General features: G+C 38.1%; 1 protein-coding gene across 1 annotated transcript; it reads left to right on the forward strand.

Annotated features, from left to right (window-relative positions):
* The first annotated feature begins 2878 nt into the window (after nt 1-2878).
* Nucleotides 2879-18201, forward strand: dusp4.L (dual specificity phosphatase 4 L homeolog). The gene is made up of 4 exons (XM_018254465.2): nt 2879-3874; nt 14037-14173; nt 15143-15362; nt 16101-18201. Exons 1-4 carry the CDS (start codon nt 3388-3390, stop codon nt 16475-16477), a joined length of 1221 nt encoding a protein of 406 aa, XP_018109954.1. The 5' UTR covers nt 2879-3387; the 3' UTR covers nt 16478-18201.
* Nucleotides 18202-21440: the final 3239 nt, after the last annotated feature.

The following is a 21440-nucleotide window of genomic DNA, read 5'->3' on the forward strand; positions in this document are numbered from 1 at the left end:
CTTCTTGTTTGGATTATTCAAATTAACACCCAGGTGTTATTAGCTCCTGTACGCACAAATTTCCCTTTTTCCGGCACATAAGGTTTGTGAATATCATTAAAACACTGCACCATATATACCCTTATTGCTCTCTCTTAGCTTGAAGCGCTGGAGTTTGACTACTGAATTTAATCTGCAATTCTTGCCAATGGCAAAGAAAAAACTAATTCCATTTCCTACCGTAAGTGGTCAGCTGACAGGTACAGTATTGTTTTTAAAAATGCAAATCTCTGAGTCAAACAAAATGGTATTTTTGTACTTTGGAACACAGTAAAGGTTTCTGAGCTGCATAAGTGGAATATGTAAGGGGTAATTTACTATAACCCCAGTGTTCAAAAGCATACCCATTATTGCTCATTCAAAATGTACTTTTGTCTGTGGTCCGGCTGGGCTTTGCACTGAGCTGATGCAAGGCAGTGCCTCCCCCGCCCCTCAGGAATACAGCACCGACAAATACATGTAGCACTGTATTCATTGGATCCATGTAGGTCTCTGCAATCCAGTGGCGGGCAATTTACAAAAGTACAGGGTGCACATATGCAAGAAACATAGGGCTTTGTTCCCATTCTTGTACTTTGCACCCTATCCTGCACTTTGTGAATTACTCTTCTGATGTGAGTTCTCAGTGCATTTCCTATCTGGAAGTATTCTACATTACCTGGTATTTACTTGTCAGCTTTCTATCAGTCTTTTAGCAGATCTAGTGCCATGTGGAGCATGCATCAAGCCTTTATTTTTCTCCTGATTATAGCAAAGTTTTCTTGTACCATTGGTCCCAAGAATGGAGATTATATTTTAGAAGTGACTCAAAAATAAAATCATACACTATTTATGATATTATATTCTAGTAATACATTTTACTGCTACAAATTAAACATCTCATTAAATAGATGAAAAAGAGTCTAGCTGAGTGTAATCAGCATACTAGCAGCTCATGGGTCAGGATGTACATTTTAAGCACTACTGACCTACGTGATATTCAGATTACAGAATTCATCTGGACCATCTCTGCAAGACATTTACTAGAAATGGTAGGAGTGAATTATGACATGGGTTAGTTGACGTCCCTGGACAGAATGATGTACATGTGATTGCCTCAGAATATTGCTAGAATTTCTTACTAGTGGTTTACATTAGTAGTTCTATTGGTAAAAATTAGCCTTTCGGTCAGCATGTCTGCTGCTGTGTTTACACCAATGGGGAGCTACCTATTGGCAGTAGATGATTACCATAAAGGCAACGCTGCAGATACCTGGGGCTCATCATTTTAAGGGGGCCCGGGGCTGGGGAATGGGGCAGATCTTGAGGCAGAGCAGGTGAGGGCCAGTCATTGCCCAAGGCCCAAGTGGAGATTAATCTGCCCCTGCCTGTTTGACAAACATTGAAAGTGGCAAAGTTAACATTAATAGGGGAACAACAAGTGTCCAAATGCCACTTTCAAAGCAGAAAAACTGAACGAGTTCTTGAAAATATTTGTATTCTTCTTCTTTAAATAGTGCTGAAATGTTACACAGAGCTTAAAGATGATATACCAGACACATCAGTCCTTGCCCCAGTGGACAGCGCAGTCTAAGGACACTTACACCAGTGGTGCAACTATAAAAGAAGCAGACCTTGCGGTTGGGGAGGGGATGGACTGTGGGGTTGACTTCCTCTATAGCTTGAAAATTCCATCTCCCTAACCTCTTCTTCGTTATTCTCATGTGGCCGCACAACCAGGCAGCCACTACCTCTTTAAATATTCATGTGTGTCCGCGTGTCTGGGGGTGGGGCAGGATTTGCTGTGGCCGGGAGCTGCTTGTGCACACCGGGCCCACCGTAGCTAGGTACGCTCAAACCTGCATCTTAAACACTGGTTGTTCTTACAAGCCTTCAAAGTCATGTTTTATTCCATTATATTCTTTTTGGTTGTGCTCACAAGCATTCAAAGTTGTGTTTAATTCTTTTTTTAGATGCAGCAAGCTAAAATTTGTTGTGATTCAAGCTTGTTCAGAAATCAATAGAATAGATGGTCGCATTTGGACAAATCACACTTATATATGTGTGGTTAAAAATGCATATAAAGGCAACATATGTGTTTAGCATGTTTTTAAATTCACATTAAAAAAACCCATGTGAAATAGTCCTACCACTCCTATCAAACAGGTTTTTGGAGTGTGGAGGGGGCTCAGGAGGTATAAGGGCCCCTTAAGGCCCTAATTCCTTATTTTTGGGGGCCTGAAAAATAAGTTGCTGTGGGGCCCAGTAATATCTACTTACCCCACTGACCTAAAGAACATGTGCACACTCTTTGCAGATAGCAGCCTGGGATGTGATGAAAGGGAAACTATTGTCTACCTGTATCAATTCACTGTTGGGCCACATTTAATAGGTAATGTTGTTTGGAGACCAGAGTACAATGTATAATTTATTAAGAATAAACATTTATCCAGTGGTATGTGCAAAAGCTATGTATAGTTCTGTGATAAGCAGGGAGTATATCATGAGTTGGCTCCACTGTGGCCATACAGAACAGTTAGAAGGCGACAGTCTTCACACTGCATGAGAAAAGGTGGGCTATACTGCACTGCACACGCATCTTCTCCACAGGCCTTCCGCGGGAGCCTTTGTTTATTCCGTTGTTATGAATGACAGCACACAGACACGCGGCCCCTCGTGTGACAGGCGAAATCTTACTGCGGAGTCCGCTCCTCCATTCACAAAAGTCTCCGCCTTCCCCTTCCCCCGCCTTGCGCGCGAGCTTCACTTCGGCACGGCCTGGGATTTATGAATGAGGAGGGCTCGCTGTACGTGCCACAGATACGTCACGCGTCTGCTCCGTCCGAGCCTTCATTCAGTAAAAGCGGAGCAAGCTGACAGGGGAGACTCTGGGGGAAACACAAGCGTCAGACAAAGGACCTGTGTGTTCATTCATGTATTTAAATAGATATACATTTAAAGAAAGTGCTTTTGTGGTCCTGCGTTACAGTATATGTATTATATCAATAATAGAACCAATTAAATATACATTAATGTACATACAGACATTTATGCGCAATTACCATGCGCTGTTGTCATGACGTTGAATAACATAATGTACGGGGCAAAGAACTAGCGGGTAGGAGGGAGGGGAGGCTGGATCAGGACAAAAAAAAAAAAGTCAGCAGGATATGGACCATCTTACAAACGCACCCCTCCCCCAGCCGTGCACTTTTCCCTCCCTCACTAACAAAGCCAGTGAGAGCCGTCACAACTCCGGGGAGGGGAGAGGGAAAAGGTAGCGTGTTTTCTGTCAGTCTCACCCTGCGGGCTATAGACAGCGCGTCTGACGGGTGCAGTTGGTGCAGTTAGAGCGCACATATTTCCCGTATGTTCACTCAACGAGCTATTGAGTGGCGGCCTGGCAGTGTTATGGTGACCATGGAGGAGCTAAGGGAAATGGACTGCAGCGTGCTGAAAAGGCTGCTCAAGCGAGAGAGTGCGCACGGCAGCAGGAATAGCAAGCGCGGCAGTGTCGGGGTCGGGGGCACTTGCTTGCTGCTGGACTGCAGACCCTTTCTGGCTCACAGCGCCGGATTCATTCAGGGCTCGGTAAATGTCCGCTGTAATACTATCGTGAGGCGAAGAGCCAAGGGTTCGGTGAGTCTGGAGCAGATCTTGCCGGCGGGCTGCAAAGAAGGCGAAGAAGAGGTGCTGAGTCGGCTGCGCTCCGGGCTTTACTCTGCCGTTATCGTATATGATGAGAGGAGCCCCCGTGCCGACGACCTGCGTGAGGACAGCACCGTGTACCTGGTAGTGCAAGCTCTGCGCCGGGACACTGACAGCTCCGACATCTGCGACATCTGCCTGCTCAAAGGTATCGCACTGCACTCCTTGCACTACTATGTCAGGCCAACCTGCAGCTCTGTGTCGAGAGCTGCAGTTCAGCTGCTATTCACTTTCATGTACTTTTGCATTCATCCCTTGTTTATTACAACAAAAGATGCCAGGTGATTTCTCTGGATTTTCTTGCTGCAGTACAACAAAGGCATATCATATCTGAGCATGAGCCCAAACAGTTTCACATGATATATATCAGTTATTGTGCAGTGGAGGCAGACAGACTGCAGGAATAATACCTAACAGTGCTACAGCTTGGCATCAGCCTCTGATTCTTACCAACTTTCCATCATGCATAGAGAAACAAGTTTCAGTGGTTTTAAAGTCATTTAGATTTCAGTGTGTATATCCGCTTGTGGCCTCTTGGTGTGACTTGAAACAATGCAGCAGAAGATACTTATTCTCTTGATCTATTATACATCTTCTGCTGCATTGTCTCATTCAGAAACATTAAAATAAACCGCTTCTTCACTAGTTCTTTATACATATCTGTAAAGCCACTGGATATTTTAATGCAAAATTGTAACGTTTCTTAAATGAAGAATTTTTTTTTTAATCATTCACAGTTTTTTTTTGGATGAGATTCCCTTTAAACACAAAAAAGCAACACTGTGCATCACTTTAGTCTAGAATGTTCATGATCTTACAATCTCTAACCCCACCTCTTGTATGAATTTTTACAGTGTCTTCGGGAAAATGTTGGCGCTTTATAAAGCAAATCTAGGACACAAACACTTAGGGAGTTGGGTGCAAGTTAAAGCATAGATAAATAAAGAATCAAGACTTGTTCTTTCAGTGCTTTGTGCACTTAGCAGAATATTTATAACATGCTATACACCGCAGTCTCCCTCATATGCACTGAATGCACCTAAAGCCTTCAATGCACTTGAAGTGACTTTTTAATTGAAAACAGGTCTCAGCACTTTTCCATGGAACAGGTGGAGGTTAGTCTGTGGCCAAGGGGTAATGCAAAATGCAACTGTATTTCATGTTGTCTGCTGATTAAGCAGTGCATATAACTGCAGCAAATATTTGCACCCTTTCTTATGAGAAATGAGAAGACACTTACAACACCAGTCATGCTAAATCCTTCAGGTTTATTGAGATCTCCACACAAAGTTTAGGGAGATCCCCTTCAAGTGCTCTCATCCCCAAAATGTTGAGTAGAGATCTTGATAAACCTAAAGGATTTATCACAACTGCTGTTGTGAGTGCCTTCTGATTTTTTTTTTTATTTTGCACTATATGTGGGACCCCCAAGCACCAGATCTTCTAGATAGAGCACCATTCATTTCCATATACAAAGAATTTTAAACTTGTTTAAGGAAATAATTAAACCCTCCTGAATATTAGTGTAACAACATCAGTGTGTCACATAGTTAGCTGAACAAAGTTGTGTTTATGGTTCTATGCAACTTCTGCCTGCTTAAATGAACGCTTTTAATTTTGGCATTCCTCAGTTTATATAACAAATAACGTATATTATATGCCTATAAACACCTAGGAATATTCCGAAGAAGAACCTGTAAACCGATGTTTCTTAATCCTTTCCTCAGAAGACCCTGGTGAAGTAAAAATCAGCTTTGTGATCCTAAAACTGATTTAAAACTAATTAGGCATGTCATTTTAAAGTTATTGGGTCCCAACACATAGTTAGAAGATCATTGTTTATTACTTTGGTTAGTGTTTTTATTAGCAAGTTGGTTAGTGTAAAAATGAAGGGACTGTTTGACATTGCACATTAAAGCTATTTGTATAAAAGGCATGTCAATTGTGATAAAACAATGGATTCCTATATGCCCATAATGGTCTATAACCACAGAAATGAAAACTAAAAATGATGGTTTTTAGCCATATTAACAAAAAAAATCTTGCTAGATAAAAATGTTAATAATTAGAACAAACTGAAACAGGGAGGTTACCATGTTTATTGTTTTGCTACAGCTATTTATATAAATATAACATTTCTTTCTGTTGCCATTATATGTTCATGTCGTTCTGAGACTAGCTTTATACAGTATATGCTAGTGAATAAGCTACAGTTTTCTCCAATAAACAAAAGGAACATAACTGTTACAGGGGTTTTGGATTCTCAAGTTAAGCCACACTTTGTGGCTCAGTATGTGTTGAGGGCATCCTGTAGTGTTTTAATTACATGTTCCTGGTGTAGGAAGGACCAAGAATAAGCACCCTAAACTTTGCTTTGGGTTACTGCCTATTTCATATTGGCCCATTATCAAGATATTGTTTAACAAACTGACATAGAGTAGATTGATGGGTGAACTGGTCACAACTGAATAGACTGCTTTGTGCAGTCTAATTCAGTTTTTTTCTAAATGTGATAGTGTCCAGCAGCATTATTGAAGGCTAATGTCCAGTTACGAGACCCCTGAAAAAGAGTATTATGTTAACATAAATGCAGTGCTCTTCTTTGGGCAACTGAATTGTTAAAAATCATTCCTGGGAAATAATTTAGTAAACTGATGTGAGGTCGCAAAACTAGTAGATCTTTGCCTGATGTAGCCACTTGATATTGATATCTGTCAGGGAGGCAGGTGGGTAGGCCCATAAGTGAGCAGATAAGCTGCTGCCCCAATGTAAAGGGGCCAAATCAGCAGCTTCAAATCAGATCTGCTTGTGGCCAGCTTTAAGGTCAGCTTTAATCGAGGATTCGTAATTGATTTTTCGGATCGTGTGTGGAGAGTCCCAACATTTTTTGTCCGGCTGAGATCGGTCGTTTTGTCGATCGGACAGGTTTGATTTTGTCCTGTCTCATACCTCCCAACTGTCCTTTTTTCGGAGGGACAGTCCCTCTTTTGACAGCTCAACCCGCAGTCCCTCATTTGTACTGGAGAGTCCCTCTTTTCTGTGCACTGAACAGCCAGAAAAAGAAACAAAGTTTCTCACTTAATTGGCTTTTAGCAGAGAGCCCAGAACAGCTAACAGGTGCAAATAAGATACTTTGTAACAATTTTGAGACACAAAAACACAGTTTAGATAAGGAGAAATATTTTTAAACTTTCATAACCTGACAAATTTTGTAAAAGAAACATGGTAATTAGGGGGTGTGGCCACAGAAAGGGTTGTGGTCAGAAAAATTGCTGCGCTTCGTGCGTAAAAAATTTTTTTTGTCCCTCTTTTTACTTCCAAAATGTTGGGAGGTGTACTGTGCGGTCATATTGCCGAACGTTCAGATTACCCCCAATATAGCCATGGCCATTAGTGGCATATCGGGGAAAGATCGGCTTGTTTGGCGATGTCGCCAAACAAGCGGATCTTTGCGTCTATGGCCATCTTTAGATCTAGTCAGCAAAATGTAATGTACACCTTGTGGCAGTTGCTTGCTTGCTTTAGTTAGCAGCCTATCTGAGTTAGCCTGTCTGGATGTAATACTGAAGTCACTGCATTGGCCCACTTTTGAGGATCCTGCTGTTTACGCCATAACATTTTGCAAAAGCACAGCAATATGAGGTTATGTTGGTTTTTACCATATTCTCAAGTTGATTTGGAATGGCCAATGGCCTGACCTATTTAAAGAGCAAACTACACCTGCATTCAGCAAGTGCACAGACCCTGTGTTGGGCAGGCCTCACACAATTGGTTTAATTAAGAAATACTTATTGTTTCTATTATTTCTTGCGCGGACCAATGAACAGTGGGATTAAAAAAACGCCTATGGTACATGTTGCATTTGTCCTCTAGAGTAAAAATGGCGATTTGGTACCGTGTGTGCGCGTTGACACTACTAAACTCTACCTGTCCTTGCATACATGCTGCTGATTTCACTGCACAATTGAATGTTTTCTGGCAGATAAACTTAGTTTTTTAGGGCAGTTGCGGAAGGAGAAAGCAGTTCATCAAATTAACAGTATGGCCAGTGTCACACAGAGTGTTTTCATCCTGCACCCATTCAATATATGAAGTTGCACATGTGAATAAGATCCTCCTGTCACTGTACACACAGCAGATTTCTGCTAGAAAATTTTGTTTTTGCCTTTTCTGGCAGAAATGCACTGGTAGTTTACATTCATTCCTTTTACTTTGCTTATGGAATGGTCACAGTAGCGTAAACTTGTTTTTTTTATTTTTTACTTCAACTGGGGAGAGGGATCCTTTACAATGAGCTCATTATTTCTGTTTTAACAACCTCTGCAGTATAAGGGTAGAGATGTAAAACTGAAAAATAAATAAATAAAAATAGTTTTTTAGCTACCATAGATGGGGTACATTTTTATTTTTAAACACATGCCATTTTGTTGATGCTTACCTCATGTACATTGTTCTTTTTATACACTGTAAAATAGAAGAGATTGTACATTTAGAAGTGTAAAATAACTATAATATAAAAATAGTGTGTAGTGTCAATTATGATAGCCTGGCTATTTTTAATAAAAATGCATACATTTTGTGACAAAACAAAGGTTGGTTGTTTTGAAAATAAACCGATATTCAGAGGATGTCTTCATGTACAAAGATGGGCAGAGTAGTGTGAATACATACTGTAGAAACACACTGCATGCTGCTGAATTTAGGATTTGTTTGTTTTTCATCCACGGTTTTAATAACTTGTTGATAAAAGCCGGTCTAGAGCTGAGCTGGGTGAGCTGCATTTTTGTACAGATTATTTTCAGTGAAAGGCGTAAAACCTGAAGGATATCCGTTTATTGATTATAGCTGTCAGAAAAATATATTTTTTTAAATAAGTAAAACAAAAGTGCACACAGTTTGTGTAAGAAACAATGCAGCTTTCACCCTTTATTTTGTAATGCAGGTAATAAAATCAACCCTTTTTTCTGATGTATTTGCAGTTCTACTAAATGACAAATCCTGCAAGTTATGCTTTAGGACCCTTGCTTGGTGTAAGAAAAATCTAGTCGTCTTTGTTTGCAGATCCTGTTGACCTGAGCAGTGCACACTTAGCTTGCATTCTTGTCATTTCTGCACCCTTTGTCTGCTGTGAATAAGTGTTAACAGCTCTCATCCTACTTGCCCTAGAATTATTCCATGAAACGGCACCACAATTTACTGCGTCCCTTACTGGGTGGGGGCTGAGTTTATAAAACCGTGCGCTTTTATATTTATTCTGGATTCAAATTTTTCACTGTATGTTGATTTTTGGAGGACACAGTCAGGGTAGTGTATATAGAAAGCATGGAGTATCTATGAGGATTGAATAGCAATCTACATGGTGCACTGAGAACAAAGAAAAAACTGGCATGCTGTTTGATGAGGGGGTGATGAAATTACAGTTTATTATAACACCAATATTTTTATCCAGAAAAGCATTGTTTTGTTGTCATGTTCATGCCAGCGCAATGTGTGCTTACAACGCTTTGTTTCCATTGCATCGTTCTTTTCCTGCAGAAACCAGTTAAATGTTATGAATGAACATTCAGATGGTGTGAATTGATTCTCTTGGTGCTGCTCTTGTTTCCTCATTAGCCATTATTGCGTGTATTTGTGACTGGTTAGATTTCTTATAAAGGAACCAATGATTTTTAAAAATGTTTTTTCATCAGAAATCATTGCTATTTTTTTTTTCTGTGTCTGCTGCTTCACATTTGCAGAACCTAATGTGTGTGTGTGGTATAGTTCCTCAAGTGATAAAAAGGCTCTCATGAAATGTCAATACTTATTTTCTATTTTTTTTTTTTTGCCCTTGTGTATTTCCCCATTTTTTTTTTTCATTTGAAATGTGAAAAGAAACAGAAGCAATACTCAGAAGTATTTCAAGATCAGCAACTCCTGTAAGCATGTTTGTATGTATCTATTTTTATAATTTCTGCCTCTATATTACACAATTGGTGTGTAAAACAAACACACACTGCTGCCCTTCCTCAAATAACTGCAGAAAGATCTAGTGGCTACAAAGCCTTGCTGGGATTACGGTACCATATTCCCCTCCTTCCTTCCTGATTACCTTGCGTCACATACCATTCATTCTTGTAGAAAGTATCAAACTGAACAATAGAATTGCTTTATGAATTCCGATCATTTAGTACCCATCTTAACTGTGAAAGGACGATTTGGTTCATGTTTTGGCAACTAGCAATTGCATTAAAAAACTCAGTTTGTAACTATTAAAGGGAACACTGTGTGATTGGACCTGATGACATAGTACTACCAATTAAAAAAAAAAGGATTTTTTCACACATTCATGGCATTATTCAGGGTATGTATTGTTCTACATTGGTGCCAGACAAGTAAACACCTTACGAGGAAATGATTGTGTTTACTGGAGAACAGGCTTTTTAAGCCTTTAGCAATTACTGTGCCTAATATAATCCTTGTGCAGTGAGAACTGCCTATGCAGAATTGCACACATTATGTATTTTTCTTCCACACAAGTGACTTCTTTGCTATAAGAGCTTACTGTGCACTATTTGTGGATTGAGAGCTATGGAGATAAAATAGCTTGTCTACAATTATAAGGCGAGTGCTGATGACTAGGCATTTCAACTGACTTCCTATGTTTGAGTTCATGCATTTACCTAGGAAGAAAAACATTACAGAAAAGCTTACCAATCTTATCCGATACAGTGGTATCTTCTTTCAGCTTGTAGTCTGCAATAAGTAAAGCATACTGAAAACCTTGATTATAATACTATGCTATCACAGCTCCATAAGATGTCCAGGAGCAGCATTTAGGCAAACATAACCTTTAACACATTTATTATAGTGTTTAAATGTAGACCTAGGTACCTGTGGCTAAATGTGCAGGTCACATTTCTTATGACTATTTCTTATGACTCCACAGCACATCTTATCTGAGGTTGTTCCTGTTGTGCTTTGCTGCATTAAGCATTTATTCCCCATAATAATTCCAGTGTTTTTAATTACTCATTCTTTTTGGGGGTTATTTATCAAAGGTCGGATTTTAGAGCTTTTGTGAGTTTTTTTTTATACCTCAGTTTTTTTCTTATTTAAGAAAAAACTGAAATGGAAAAAAACTCGAATCCGTGAACAACTGAAACAACCTGAAAACTTTAATTAATCGAGTTTTCGCGGAAAATCAAATTGATTGAGTTTTCGAGCAAAACCCACAGAAAAAACTCGAACATCATGAAGGCTATTAAAGGAACAGTAATGGCAAAAAGATTAGTTTATATAAACAAGCTGCTGTGTAGCCATGGGGGCTGTCATTCAATGTTGAAAAAGGAGAAAAGACATAGGATGCACAGCAGATAACAGATAAGCTCTGTAATATGCAATGGGATTCTTCAGAACTTATCTGTTATCTACTGTGTATCCTGTGCGTGAATGGCTGCCCCCATGGCCACACAACAGCTTCTTTATATAAACTATAGTAGAGTTTCTGAAGCAAACACACCAGTTTTACCAGTGCAGCAGAACACTACATTTTATTGTCATTGCTTTAAAACACTTTAAATTTTTGGTGTTCCTTTAACATCTTCAAATGGTTCAAGGGACCTCTGCCATTGGCAGTGGAATTGTCACATGGGGAATGTCCACTTTCAGTAAAAAAAAAAAATCTTCATTTACATATCTGGGGCAGCTGTAGGATGCTGCAGTATTATGTAGATGCATGCCAAGGGGTGCAAACCATGAAGGCTACTTCAGACACTGCATCTACACACTGTAAAGGGAAATACTGGATAAATCAAAACCGCAACATTTAAAATTAATCAGCTATGGAATTAAAAGCTTCATGCCCATATGTAAGTGGACATTTCCATGTGACAAATCCACCACCACAGACTGGCTGCAAATGATATAGATTTGATGTATTGATACCCTGGCGATGTGCTTGCTGTATGGCACAATTATAGAAATAACATCACTAAGCTCCGATTATAACCAATGACATTACTACGCACCGTTTATAAGGATATAATTTACAGCATATTCATACTGTGAAGCTTAGGAAACCAAAGCACCAAGTGCTGCGGGGTCATTTTAAAATTTAGCATGCTGTATGCAGTCCCCCCGTTTCTAGTTTCCATATCTACAACATAATAAGACCAAGATCACACACATATATAATATATTTTTATAATGTATGCTGTATATATTGTTGATACTTGCCCCTTGTAAGGATTGTTTTAATGTGCATGCTAGTGGCAAATACGTGGGTGAAAAATATGAATCACGCCAGTATTATGAATCAGACTGAGCTGGAGACTTATCTGCAGGTTTGCTGGTGATAATTAACTTACGTGGGAAGAAGATCTTTGGATGTAGTTGTAACCTGAGTCCATTCAGAATATACTGAGCCATCCTTAGGGAAATGAAGGCAGCAGCTGTTGTGCTTCCGTTCTGCAGTTGTGTTGCCAGTAGCATCGATGGTGTTATTTCTGCCTCCCTTGGGAACCCTACTGTGCAGTGCTCTCACACAGTCCATTCATATTTTACTCCTGTTCATTAATACATGTGCTCACTACTCTTCTGACTTTGCAGATGAAATATGGTGCTTTATAAGGAACAAAATATTGGTGTTTTTATATTGTAAAAATCATATCATGCTCGGTGTCTGAAATTCTACAAGTGTAATGACCATTTTTTGCATCGCATCATTTGTACTCCAGCAAGACAAAAGCTTAGAACTTAACCAATTCTGCTTGAAAACAGAATATGAAATAAAGGCAGCTACCAGTACAAAGGACAGCATGTGATTGGTTTTTAGAACGTGTTTCTGGAGTGCCATATCTTTAATTTTTTTCCCATTTATCATTCCTTGTGAATGTTGCCATTCTTTGTGAACCGGGTGCTCAAAATGTATGAATGGGTATGAATCTAGTGGGCTTTGATAGGAGTACTTTGTTTACTTTTACCTGGAAACAATAGGTATTTTGTAAACTAGTGTAGTTTTAGTAAGAATACATTTAACTTAGTTCTGAAAAATGTATTTGTGGCTGTGTATTTACTGATACCCTCTTGCATTATGGCTGACAAGGAAAACAAACTATACATGAATCTCTGAAGCAACACGCATGAACCTTGTATAAAAACGAAGTACAATTATTAAGCGAGTTCTCCCTTTAATAAAATGCATTCATTTGACCTTTAAAGTCATGACATCGATGCAGACGTCATCTTTCTGTGCCTGGCTTTTCTTTCTGCTTAAATTCTTGGTATTCAAGGTTGGCTTACATTTGAAACTACAACCCTGCCATCAATATATACAACCTTGGTGTGATTTTGAACCCAGTATTCTTGGTGATGTTCAAGAATAAAATCAATTGAACCAAACACATATGGTTTCTAATAATCGTGTTAATGCTCCTGATTATGCCTCCATTTTGTAACTAGATGTCTGACAGAAGTTCAGTTTTAGGTTTAGTTGTTTCCTGGGCAAGGCAAATAGAAATGTGCCTGCTACCATTACCCACTGTACATATCCGATGGATTGCTGTGATTATAGTGGAGTATTCAATTCATGAACATTTCAAATATGCATACACACACATACAAACGCACACGCACAAATGAAGTCTGTCAGCAAGAGACCATAAAGTGCATTCATCCATATTTCATAAATGTGGGTTTTCATTTCCTGTGGTTACACATTTTCTTTTATTGTAGCGCAGTCCAGGGGTTGACTAAATAACAGAAACCTTGAAAATATATACATATCAAGCTCCTAAGCACTAAGAGCTCTCTGTTAGTGGCCTCATATATCAAAGTGCTGACACATACATATATTTGCACAAACTGTTAATTAGCAATCAACTAATATGACATACTAGTGAAGCTGCCCATGTATTGGTAACTTCTCCAAACGTAATGGCTTTCCTAAATCCAGTGCCCAAGTTCCCCATCTGTGATCTCCAACTAGGAGCATTCGCACTGCAAACCAACATGAGCACAACTTCCAATATGCATGCTCCTGCTTTGTGCTGCGATGCTCCCAGATGTGGTTATTGATCTTTATGTTTGAAAGCAAAATGTGTTTATCAATAGTATTTTGTTTGTGTTTGCTGTATTTAGGAATATGAAACCCAAATAGAATGTTATTGTAGGTGGGAAAAAAAAAGTTCATTCTAATAAACTGACATAATGTCTGACATGACTTATTTGTATCATTCCCTGAATTTACACTAAAGCACTAAAAACTAATTTTGTGTTGCATTAGTGTTTTATTGTGACCAATAATAATTTATAATTTTATCTTTATGTAGGTGGATATGAAAGATTCCACTCGGAGTACCCAGAGTTTTGTGCAAAAACAAAGTCGATAAACAGTATTTCCCTGCCTGCCAGCATAGCACCTGCTGAAATGGGCTGCAGTTCTTGCACTACACCACTGCATGACCAGGTAACCTCATTTTTCTATGAATAGCATACTTGTATAATGTATCATCTGCTAAATTAGACCCAATTCGTAGTTACCTTAAATATGAATTGACAATACAGGGTTACCAAAATTTGCTCTTAGTACAAAGGTGATAAAGAGACTGGTGTGGTTTCCATCTTGGAGTTAGGAATTCATTTTCCCCCCTGTGGGGCAAATTGGAAAGGCTTTTCCTTTCCACCGTCTTCTGGCTCAACTGGCAGTTAGTCCGGTTCAACTAGACATAAAAGGGCATGGACATGTGCCGATTTTCAACCTAAATTAGTGTTACTATGAATTGGAATATTTTGGCACGATTGTCACTGGATTAGTCAGTTTTTCCATTAAAGCTTTTATTTTATTTAAATTGTTCCTTGTATTTAGGTGAGTTCTTGGTATTTGTTCAGTTGTATGTGACACATTTAGTTACATTACATTTAATGAAAATGTGGCTAGCGATTATGCATGTGTACATGAGCGTTCATGCTTAAAGTAAGGATGCATTGAGAGCAATAATCATGCCCTTGTGCCTTTCTATAGTCTCTCAAAGAAAACAAAAGCCTTAAGTACTTTACCTTAAAATATGTCCCACAAAAGTATTATCTGATGCCCCCTGCAGCCATACTTTACATCTGATGTGATTCCAAATAAAGCTTGTATATTGGCTAGAAAATCAAAACTGTGTACACATCTCAGTAAGGTAAAGTGTCTGTTTGCCTTAATACCCACTTTTGAATGCAGCAATCCAGGGATAGTGGGGCTTGCAAGATGGTCATATTTTATTTCTATTTAGCTGCATGCATGCCTGATTTGACTTTTCCACCTCACTCTTCACTAGGCAAATTTAAAATATAGATAACAAAGAAATGTAGCATTAAAACATTCCAAAAATCTACTACTGAAGAACTTTCTGATAGCTAACATATTCTTTTTTTTAATATATATCTGAAACAGGGTGGGCCTGTAGAGATCCTTCCTTTCTTATACCTTGGCAGTGCATACCATGCAGCCAGAAGAGAAATGCTGGATGCTTTGGGGATCACAGCGTTACTGAATGTATCTCCTGACTGTCCCAATCACTTTGAAGGCCATTATCAGTATAAATGTATACCAGTGGAAGATAACCACAAAGCTGACATCAGCTCTTGGTTTATGGAGGCGATAGAATATATTGGTAAGTGTTCTAATAATGCTATTTTGTATTGTACATGTTCATCAGCATTACAAATAAAATGGTGACATTGGTCTGCTGGGAAGAAGTTGGAATCCTGTAAAATTTGCAAATGTTTGAAAAGATTTACCAACAAAAAGACTTGAGGCATACAAGTTAAAGGAGAACTAAACTCTAAACATAAATATGGCTAAAAATGCCATATTTTATATATTGAACTTATTGCACCAGCCTAAAGTTCCAGCTTCTCAATAGCAGCAATGATCCAGGACTTCAAACTTGTCACAGGGGGGTCAACATCTTGGAAAGTGTCTGCGACACTCACATGCTCAGTGGGCTCGGAGCATCTGTTGAGAAGCTACATTTAGGGGTTGTCGCAAATTATCAAGCAGAGAACGAGGTTCTTCTGTAATATTATCTGATGCTACAGGGCTGATAAATTCTGATGCTAATTGCACTGGTTGCTGTAATGCCATGTAGTAATTATTTGGATTCATTACTAATCAGCCTTATAATGTGACATTTGTATTCTATATGTACTGTATATTGTGAGTGGGTCCCTAAGCTCAGTAACTGACAGCAGCACAGAGCAGAAAAGAAGATGGGGAGCTACTGGGGCATCTTTGGATACACAGATCTTTCCTGCTAAAGAGCTATGGTTGTCTTCTGGCTGGGCGTAATGTATTTGACTGATTTCATTATGTATTGTTGGCAAAACTAAATAATAAATTCCTGTTACAGACTCCGTTAAAGATCAAAATGGACGTGTCCTTGTTCACTGCCACGCTGGCATTTCCCGCTCCGCTACCATCTGTTTGGCCTATTTGATGATGACAAAAAGGGTGAAGTTGGAGGAAGCCTTTGAGTTTGTTAAGCAGCGCAGGAGCATCATCTCTCCTAACTTCAGCTTCATGGGACAGCTTTTACAGTTTGAATCTCAGGTCCTAACCACTACCTGTGCTACAGAAGCTGCCAGTCCTTCTGCCACTTTGCGAGAACGCAGTAAGCCTTCCGGTTCACCCACATCTACTTTTGTGTTTAGCTTCCCGGTGTCAGTAGCTGGTCCAAGCAGCATTCCCTATCTCCACAGTCCTATCACAACCTCCCCCAGCTGCTGAAGGAATACAGAAGCATCTTTTGCATTTATCCTTTTATGGCCACAGTGGGTCCAAAGTGACTTTTCTAAGGAGCACCAAACTTTGCCTCTAAGTAGGATGCAAACTGTTTATTAATCGAGTGGGGGGTGGAAAAAAAAGCAATAATGGTGAAGAGATCTCCTCTGGTGCACTGGAGATGTACTTGTTTATTTTATATTTATGCAGACTTCTATCCTTTTATCTTTGACTTGTATATGTGTCATTTATTTTTATTTTTTTTTTCCAAAAGCCTAGTGGCTTAAGGGCAGTTTTTAATTTTTGTCACATTTTTAATAATGAACACAACTTGGGAAATGTTCTTTTCCCAAAGTGCCTAGTTTTCTAATTTTCAATTTTTTTGTATTTAATTCTATATTTAAAGAAAGTTTGTTTGCCTTGAAAGTTCTGTCCTCCAAAGTATCATAATGCAATAAGAAAACAATTCCAACTTTCAAAAAAAGAAAAGGCAACTGCAAATCTATAACAAATATCAGATTGATTTTTAAAAGCACAACTGAAAGTATTTAACATGTCAGCAAACACAGTGGAAAGTTAGGCAGTTGAGGACAGAACAGGACTCTAGGGGGGTGTGTGTGTGTACTTCTGTTGTATTCCAAATACTGTTGCAATATTTCATATTTTAGTCGACTTTCTTGCCTAAAGCCAGCCTACTGACCAAGGAGCATGGGGAGTGAAGTTACAATCTGAAACAAGTTTCTTCATTTAAAATAAATTAAAATTCTTGCAGTATGTAGTATACAATCAACATTCATGGCGTGCTTGCTGCAAGGCCAATTCCAGATTCAACTCGCACAGTTAAAAGGTTATTTTAGGAACTGTGCGATTAGTGACTAATATACATAATTGCACTATACATGTTTTAAGTATTGTAGAGTTTAGCCAGGACCTCAGTATTCTGACCACTATTCATTTTTTTTGTCTTGTCTAGTGTTGCTATTTATCAACATATATTATTGAGCTTTGATGGTGTTCACGTGAAATACAGATTTGTCAGATTTGTGTTTCCAATATTTTTACATTTCACTTCATAAATTAACCAGTATATTATGTAACTATTGTATTATCTTACAGCAAACCCACAGCACCACTTGGCAGTGCTGCTATCTGTGTGTCCATAGGCACATCGCTATCTCAGAGGGCCCATAGCAACATGACTGTGCTGGTTCTTTGTCTCCCGTCCTTAAAATTTACAAGGCTTTTACAAGTCAAATTGGAATTCTGTCATGTCTTTTATGGAACTTATGGGTGACTTCTTATAGCCTTATAAATGACCGTGTGTGTGGTACATTATCCTTTGCATATTAGACGAGACAAGTGAGCACTGTTTTTGAGTATTCATGCTACAGCTTATTTATGCCTACATATACTACCAGGAAGCACCATGTTCTGGTGTTTGGGAAAGATGGACAGATAGCACCAGATAGCATTATATTAATAATCAGACACTTTAGATTTGTTCTGCCAGTAAACTCATTATTATTAGGGCTCTACCATGCTTGTGTTTAAAACAAGCTACAGCAAATAATGGAGATGCTAAACTCATTCTAATGCTGTATATTCAAAGAATGGAACAGATTTACATTGTTGCCGTGACTTTCATAAATAGCTCATTGTTTCATATAACAATAAAAAAAAGGCAATTGTCTTGTTCTTAATCATTTTTGTCCCAGAAGGGTCCTAATTATCCACAGAGTAGACACTTACAAATAACTGGGACCAGCCTATCTGCAAAATAGTAGATAAATATATTTCAGTTATAGGTCAGATTCTGCTGTTTATAATGTACAGTCGGGTGGAACCATATCTTGGCTTCACACATGGGGATTACACTAAGTCCTGGAAGTACCTTTGCTGTGCAAGTGGGCATCACTTCATGACAGTGGCAACCTTTTCAAATAAATTGTACTTTCCTACATTTCCTGCTGTGTAGATATGAATGTAATATACAGGTATGGGACCTTTTAACCAGAATGCTCGGGACCTGGGGCTTTCCAGATAACGTCTTTCTGTAATTTGGATCTTCCCACCTTAAGTCTACTAGAAAATCATGTAAACATTAAATACACCCAATAGGCTGGTTTTGCTTCCAATAAGAATTCAGTATATCTTAGTTGGGATCAAGTACAAGCTACTGTTTTATTATTACAGAGAAAAAGGAAATAATTTTTTAAAATTAAATTTTTTTTTTGATTCTCATAGGGCTAGTGCAGGAATCTCCCCAGGAGGATACCAGTGTTCCAGTTTGAACAGAAGTGACAGCTGCGCTTCTAGTCATAGCTAAATGTTCATATTTTAAATAGTACGTTCCAAATGGGGCAACATTCTAACAATAAAGCCATTTCTAAGATTTTGGTATTTTATTTATAAGGGTGAAAACAATCTAACGCGGTCTAAAGTAATGCTCCCCATGAGCTCCAGGGACATTTTTTCCTCCTTTTAAATCCTTTAGGCTTTAAAAGAGAAATATTTACGGGAAAGCTCCAAAATATAGCATCTTTTTTATTTTGTTGGTACACAATGGATTATTTAATGCTAACAATCAGATCCAGGGTACTTATTCATCTTCATGATACCACACTAGATATCTTTCCAAGGATTACTCTACTTTTCATATAGCAGTGGGTTCACTTGGTTATGGTTAATATTAGGAATCTAAGCAAGGATACAGAATCAGGCAGATCCTAGGATACTAGTAGAAAGATCAGACTCCCTAGGGTTCTTTCAGCCAAGATTACAGTCTGCTATGATGCATTCCTGGGGCACAAAATGATCATGAACATTATATGAAGAGGCAGGTTCTGAGTAAAAGTGGATAATTGCTCTATCTATAGCTCAATTAAATGGAAACCAAAATCCAGTATACCAAAAGAACCTCAGTTCTTAAATATTAACTAGGGGGGTTATTTACTAAACTCCAAATGCAAAAATCACAAAAAAATTGTGGGTTTTTTTTTTTTTATAAAATCAGACTTTTTTTAAAAAAAAAAAATCACAAATTTTTCGGAATTTATTAAACCCTGAGGATGGAAAAGTCAGAATCTGAAAATCCGGCATCTCAGACCTGTCGAGGTTGCATATAAGTCAGTGGGAGAAGACCCAATGATGTTTTGATGTGCGCTGAGTTTCGTGCAATACCCCGAAGTGTTTGGAGTTTTCAGGTGAAAATTCCAGAAAAATAGTGAAATACGTGAAAATCGGATGAAAAAATCAGAACAAATCGTGAAAATTTGATATTTTTTTTTCCCCCGAAAAGCAAATTTTCGGGAAAATGTAAAAATAAGCATAAAAAACTAGAGCGGATTTGATCTTTGCGGATTGCCCTTTGGCTTAGGAATGAGAATATGGACACATGCTCTTGGCTGTTACACCTTGGCATCCAATCAGCAGTTGCCCTTTATAGATCTACTGGAATATTGTAACCAAAAAGTTCTAAGGCCTTTTTGTTGCCACATAGCTTGAATAACGTGTATGGGGAAATTTTTGGCTTTCTGTAAAATTCAGAAGGTTTTTATGCACTGTTTTCCTGGTTAAAACATAACCACTTTCCCTTCTGATCTCATTGGATGAAGTGGCTTATACTTTTGTTTTCATCACAGTGTGAGCACTCCATGCTGGTTGTTATCATTGCTTTACATTCAGGTTGAACCCTTTACAACCACAAAGGCACATATACTCTTGTTTTGGTGGCTTGCAGCAGTGGAGTGTCACTGGAATATGACAACAATGTAGGGAATTAGTCTTTATAACTGGAAGCGTGATTAGAAAATCAATGCAATAGCGTTTGTTTTGAATTTCTCTGTAAATATTTTCATTCTTTTAAGTGACCCAGTTTTTCTTTATATCCTATAAGCAGGGCATCTGTATTATGTATATACGTGTTTTCTCATTATTTAAAATGTTAACTTATTGCCTGAAAGATTGTTTGGAGAAAAATTAAAAAAAAAAAAAAATGAAAGAGAGCAAGCTTCTTGTGTCTGTATGTTTGCAATGGCATATACAAATTGTCAAATCAAAGGTAACCTGCTAACAGCTCCCTGGCACCTACATTGCTAAAAATACTCCCAATGCTCCAACTAGTGGTAGATATGAGAACAACATTCAATAGTAAAAATCCAAGTATCCAACTAAAATCATAACAGAATTCATTTTAGTGAATTTCACATTTAATTTGCACTGCAAGTGGGACTATGGGAAAGCATATTTAGCAGTGGGTGAAAGTAAGAGTGCATCATTTGATTAAAAATTCCATAGGAATGAATAGGAAGTGGGCGAGTTTTTCTGTGGTGAGCTCTAATATCACACTTTGTTAAATCTGCCCCTTACTTTATCAAGGAAAACTACGGTATATATTGTTTTGTTCGACTTGAGCTTTTGATTAATGTACTTAAGTAAAAAGATATTCCTCAATATTTTTTGATAATATTCAATACATATCAAAAACATTAATTATTTAATCTGTAAAAAGAACACAATATTAGCCCAATATCTCTAGAACATGCCCATATGAAAAAAAAAAAATAAATATATATATATATATATATATATATATATATATATATATATATATATATATATATATATATATATATAATTTCATAGTGATGTCTTCTTTAGACACTGCCAAATTTTCAAAGCATTGCACCAGAAATTAACATACTTTTAGATTTTGGGGCCAAAAGTTCTGACAAATACAAAATAGGTAAATATATCTTTCTATTCAAACCTACCAAATCACAAGGCTTTTCAAGTTCATTAGGTACCAAAATATTACTACTATAGGTTCCATGCAGGATGCTGCCACTTTGCAGAGTGATTTGACTAAATTGGAAAACAGGGCAGCAAACTGGAAAATGAGGTTCAATGTTGATAAATGCAAGGTTATGCACTTGAGCAAAAAATAATATAAATGCAAGTTATACACTAA

Source organism: Xenopus laevis, chromosome 1L, assembly GCF_017654675.1.
Source record: "Xenopus laevis strain J_2021 chromosome 1L, Xenopus_laevis_v10.1, whole genome shotgun sequence".
NCBI lineage: Eukaryota > Metazoa > Chordata > Amphibia > Anura > Pipidae > Xenopus > Xenopus laevis.

Coding starts and splice junctions, on each gene's coding strand:
- dusp4.L (XM_018254465.2), top strand. CDS start 3,388: ATGTTCACTCAACGAGCTATTGAGTGGCGGCCTGGCAGTGTTATGGTG. Junction 14,174..15,142: donor CTACACCACTGCATGACCAG/GTAACCTCATTT, acceptor TATCTGAAACAG/GGTGGGCCTGTAGAGATCCT. Junction 15,363..16,100: donor GGAGGCGATAGAATATATTG/GTAAGTGTTCTA, acceptor TTCCTGTTACAG/ACTCCGTTAAAGATCAAAAT.